Source organism: Bidens hawaiensis, unplaced genomic scaffold (genome assembly GCF_021521415.1).
Source record: "Bidens hawaiensis isolate Kalapana, Puna unplaced genomic scaffold, B.hawaiensis_p1.1 tig00419364_1, whole genome shotgun sequence".
Taxonomy (NCBI): Eukaryota; Viridiplantae; Streptophyta; class Magnoliopsida; order Asterales; family Asteraceae; genus Bidens; species Bidens hawaiensis.
The window spans coordinates 41,161-45,551 of NW_027504835.1; the positions used below are offsets into that span (position 1 = coordinate 41,161).

Sequence of the window (4,391 nt, forward strand, 5' to 3'; positions counted from 1 at the left end):
ATAATAATAACATTAACTACTTGTGGCATAAATGCCACCATTTCTTTTCTACCTTTCTTTCAACACTAACACATCACCCCCTCCCAACACCCGATCACAAAGTGATTTTACAAATTAGCCCCTTTCATTACATGATAAAACTACACTAGACCAGGGGTAGCTTTGTAATTACACCTAAATACATTCTGAATTTTCTTTTCTAGACTTTTTTTTTATCCTATGAGAAACTTGTTTTTTAATAATGGTATCTTTAATTCAACTACATTGATGTAGGGTTACAACAAGATGAAGGGAGGAAGGAGTAAAAGACACCCTCTACTTAATTTCTTTCTTATCTATGTATAATTTTGTATTGTAGTAAGTAATATTGTGCCGGGACGCGACGGTGGTGGTGGTGGTGGTGGCGACGTTTGCTAGGCTATTGGTATTGATGATCTTACTAAACATCTCTTCTTGGTAATCCTTTCTTGTTACATATATTCATCTTCTTCCTGTAAAGTAGTCAACCATATAAGGAACCATAAACATATGATGATATGAACTAAACCCGTTAAACCGATTATCGTACCTACGCTAAGGAAGCTAAAAAACATGAAATTAAGAACTACATCCCGATGGCACCATGACCCGAAGAAAACCTGCACCGGCACAATCAATGGTGTTAGCCAACCAATTAACCTAATGCTAAAAATTTAGTTAAAAAACGAGCTAAATTGTACCTAGGAAACTGAAAGTAACAAGATTTCAGTGAAGCCAAGTCCAATGTTGAGGTGGCGGGAAGCAACGGGGAGGTCATCAAGTTACTATTACTAGTGGATATCGGGGCGGAAGAGACAGGGGTAATATCATCATTTGAGAAGACGGTTTGGTAGTTTCCGGATGCTTTTGGTGAAGCGAAAAGGTTATCAGGGAGATTGTGCTCCAAGCTGCATTGCGATGTATTCTCAAATTTAGAAATCTAGAACAAAATCTAGTAAAGCATAATGTTTCCTGATTTTTTTTCTTGAAATAGTATGATTATACCCAATGTCTTCATAACCGGACACCTTATCAGTTCATTGGTTGAACTAGGCAGACCGGTTAAAAAAATATTAGAGGGTATAAATAATTTAAAATTTTAAAATATAAATATATAACTAATTTTGAACAAATTAGAAAAGTACTTTAATTTTGTAGATCTATATTACTAGCAAAATATAAAACCTCTTAAATAAACAAAGTATAGTATGAATTAGTAAAAATCAATAAGTGAGTAAAAGGAAAAATAACAAAATTAGAAAAAAAAATAATTGAAACATGAACCGCCTAGTTCAAATGCAGGCGGCTCAAATACACAACCGGACCAGATATGTGCCCGATTCCCAGTCCAACTGGTCCGGTTCTGGTTCTGAAAACACTAATAATCTTACCTTTCAGGCAAATCTAACTCTTCTTCATTATTAGGGATCGCTTTTCCATCACTATTTTCATCTTTTAACTCCAATGTTTCCTTCTCTTTCTCCAAGTCTAAATTTGGCCCTAAGGGTTCATCACCATTGATAGTTACACTTGCCATTTTTGAAATCAAACCATCCTCTACACAATAAACACATATTAATTCAATTAGTCATTAGAAACGGATTCCGTACCGGATTTAACTAACAAACTAATACATTACCCGAGTCAGGACTCGATGAGCTCCGGGAACCAAAAACCGACGGGTGGTTGAGATAACTTGGGGAATAACATGTGGGCGACGGAATGGCTGCGCCCGTGGAAAGCGCCCGCTGGTGATGGGACTGTTTCACATCGAGAAGTTGCAGATCCATGATCCGACGGTTCTGAAGCTCGATTGCGTGTTGTAGATCCGCCTGTTCTTCTAACTTCTTCCGCCACAACAGATCCTGGCTGTTGTACAACATCCTCGCACCTAAATTCAAAAAACAATATCGACAATGATAACGATAACAATAACAACAAATGCTATCAAACAATTTATAGAAAATATGTAAATCAAAAGTTTTAAATAACTACACACCTATATTTAGATCGAAAGGATCGCGTGCAGAATCGAATCCCGTGGGACTATCAAGGGGCGTCGGTTGCTTTCTGAACTTTTCGGGGACTTTACCCTTCTCCTTGTACGGTTTCACTAAAACCCGAGCATCACACACGAAATGCGGGTTGCCTTTCGCAAGTATGAGTTTAACCGTCTCAGCATACACGAATGTCACAAAACCGAACATTCGTTTTTGCTGGTATGGGATCCGAACATCTTGAACTGGCCCGTACATGCTATCAAACAACACGAAATCATAATCATCTCCACCAAACTAAATAATGTAAAAGCACGAGACCGAACCTGAAGTAATTAGACACATCTTCTTCTCTAAATGTACTATCCGCTGGAAAAGTTAGGTAGATTTGCCGGGAACCCGGGTTTAGCATACCCATGGAAAACTTGTTTCTCGACCGCCCGAATTTGTTCATATCGTCTCCGATCATCAATGCCGCGGCTGCAGCTGCTGCGGCCATCCTGCAAACAATCACAAATTGAACATCAAACTTTTCAAAGTAACTATATAGTGACTGAATGATTGTCGATTATTACTACCTCGGGCTATCGGATTGTTGCTGAAGAAGAAAATTCATTGATTTCGGGCTGTTCGGGAACGAGTAGTTCGGAGAACCACCGCCACCACCCATCAGCAACCATTGCTGATGGGCGGATTTAGTACGGAGAAGTTCGTGGCAGTGTTCCACCATATCAACTTTACTCAAAGAACCAACTGTCACAGCTGACAAATCAACTTCAGTACCAGTACCAATACCTGTACCAGCACCAACACCATGTGTGAACCTACAGCTAGCTCCGTTTTTGCAGTACCCTCTAGCAAAGTACAAACAAACATCATTCACCGAGGAGCTTCGGCGGTGGGGACCACCACCACCACCCCACGGTGAAAACATGTCGCCCGAGCCATTGGGCGACACCAGATCAGGGTAAAAGAAGTCCCCGGATTTGTTGGCGAGCGTCAGAGACCCGTCGTTGAGAAACGAAAGCTGGTCTTGGATCTGCAGCTCGTCAATCAGATCGGGCTCAACGCCAGCGCCTCCGCCGTAGTACGGAGACGCTGACGAATTCAGCCTGTTTTCTTCCATAGGCTTAAATTCCGAGTTTGTCCAGGAACTGGACAAACTCGGAATACTTAACGGCGAAGGAATATTAGTTCCTCCGCCGTTAAGTAGCCTCCCAGAATTAGCAGAATTCTGGCGAGAAAGCGAGCTGAATGGTGACGGAGACGAAGGAGTTGAAGGTGTGGTCGGGGAAGAAATGCCGAGTTCTTTCCGAGCTTTAACAATAACCGAATGGACGAGTGATTCGGGTCCGAAAGCTAAGCGAATCATTTCTTTCTCGCCGTGATCTTGAATTAATAAAAGACCCATAATTTTTGAAGCGTACTCTGGGTCTAAGCTTTGGATCCTAGTAAACACAACTCGTGTTGCTTCATATGAGTCCATCTTGATCCACTAAAGTTCGTTAACAGTTTCAAAATCAAACCCAAAATCTACCAAGATTTGGAACACAGTTAATTGCTTGATTTGATGTTCCTGTTGAGGAAACAAAACATAAAAAAAAAACCATAAGTTTAGTTAAAATCAGAAAAACCACAAAATAAAAAAATAAAATAAATATAATCTTAAAGTTAGTTAAACAAACCCATGATTTAAAGATTGTCAAAATTCATGCAAAAAAAAAAGGTTTTTAGAGATTAAAAAGAGAGAGTTGGGTGAAAATTTTGCTGCAAAAAGATGAAGAAAAAAAGATGATCAGCTTTCTCTCTCTATATATCTAAGTGTTTCTCTCACTAGAACCTTTATTTTTGTCCGAAATGAAAAGGAAAAGCAGGATGTAAGCTTACCCCATAATTAGAAAAGAAAAGGAGTGATGAGATGAAGATGATGAGAGTAAAGAAAGAAATCTAAAGCTATAGATTGAAGTTGAAAGTGGTTATTTGCAATATAAAGTGAAGTGATGGAGTGTTAAATGAGTTGCCGAAGTGGAATAATCAATAGCTTTGCTGCTACTGCTGATATCAAGGATGTTGATTTTCAGAATAATAATTATAAGGCACCTACACAGTACTACCCTTGTTATGTTGGTTTCAGTGTGGGAGAGAGAGAGAGAGAGAGAGAGAGAGAAGAGGAGAGAGAATTTAATCTCTTGAATCTCTCTCCTGTTGTAGTTTAGTTGAAGAAAACATGTTAGAGCCAATGTTAATTTGTCTTTTTGTATTTTATAATGTTTGTTACTGTTATGATTATATAATATTATTTTTTTTAGTAAATTTTAAAAGTTTATGCTTGATTATGTTACTTCATCAAAAGTTTACATTTATATAGAATGTAAT

The 4,391-nt window shown here is 38.7% G+C and overlaps 1 protein-coding gene across 2 annotated transcripts; it reads right to left on the minus strand.

The window, feature by feature from the left end:
- Positions 1 to 410: 410 nt before the first annotated feature.
- Positions 411 to 4,171, minus strand: LOC143608341 (zinc finger CCCH domain-containing protein 53-like). Of its 2 annotated transcripts, none has more exons than XM_077083395.1 (9): positions 3,903 to 4,171; positions 2,594 to 3,591; positions 2,342 to 2,515; positions 2,018 to 2,274; positions 1,658 to 1,909; positions 1,410 to 1,575; positions 720 to 926; positions 569 to 638; positions 411 to 491 (listed from the first exon to the last, which is right to left on the minus strand). In XM_077083395.1, the coding sequence occupies exons 2-8, from the start codon at positions 3,499 to 3,501 to the stop codon at positions 605 to 607; spliced, it is 1,998 nt and encodes a 665-aa protein (XP_076939510.1). In that variant the 5' UTR covers positions 3,502 to 3,591; positions 3,903 to 4,171; the 3' UTR covers positions 411 to 491; positions 569 to 604. The 2 variants fall into 2 exon arrangements, with proteins under 2 accessions (XP_076939510.1, XP_076939511.1); XM_077083396.1 differs by having other exon boundaries at positions 417 to 484.
- Positions 4,172 to 4,391: the final 220 nt, after the last annotated feature.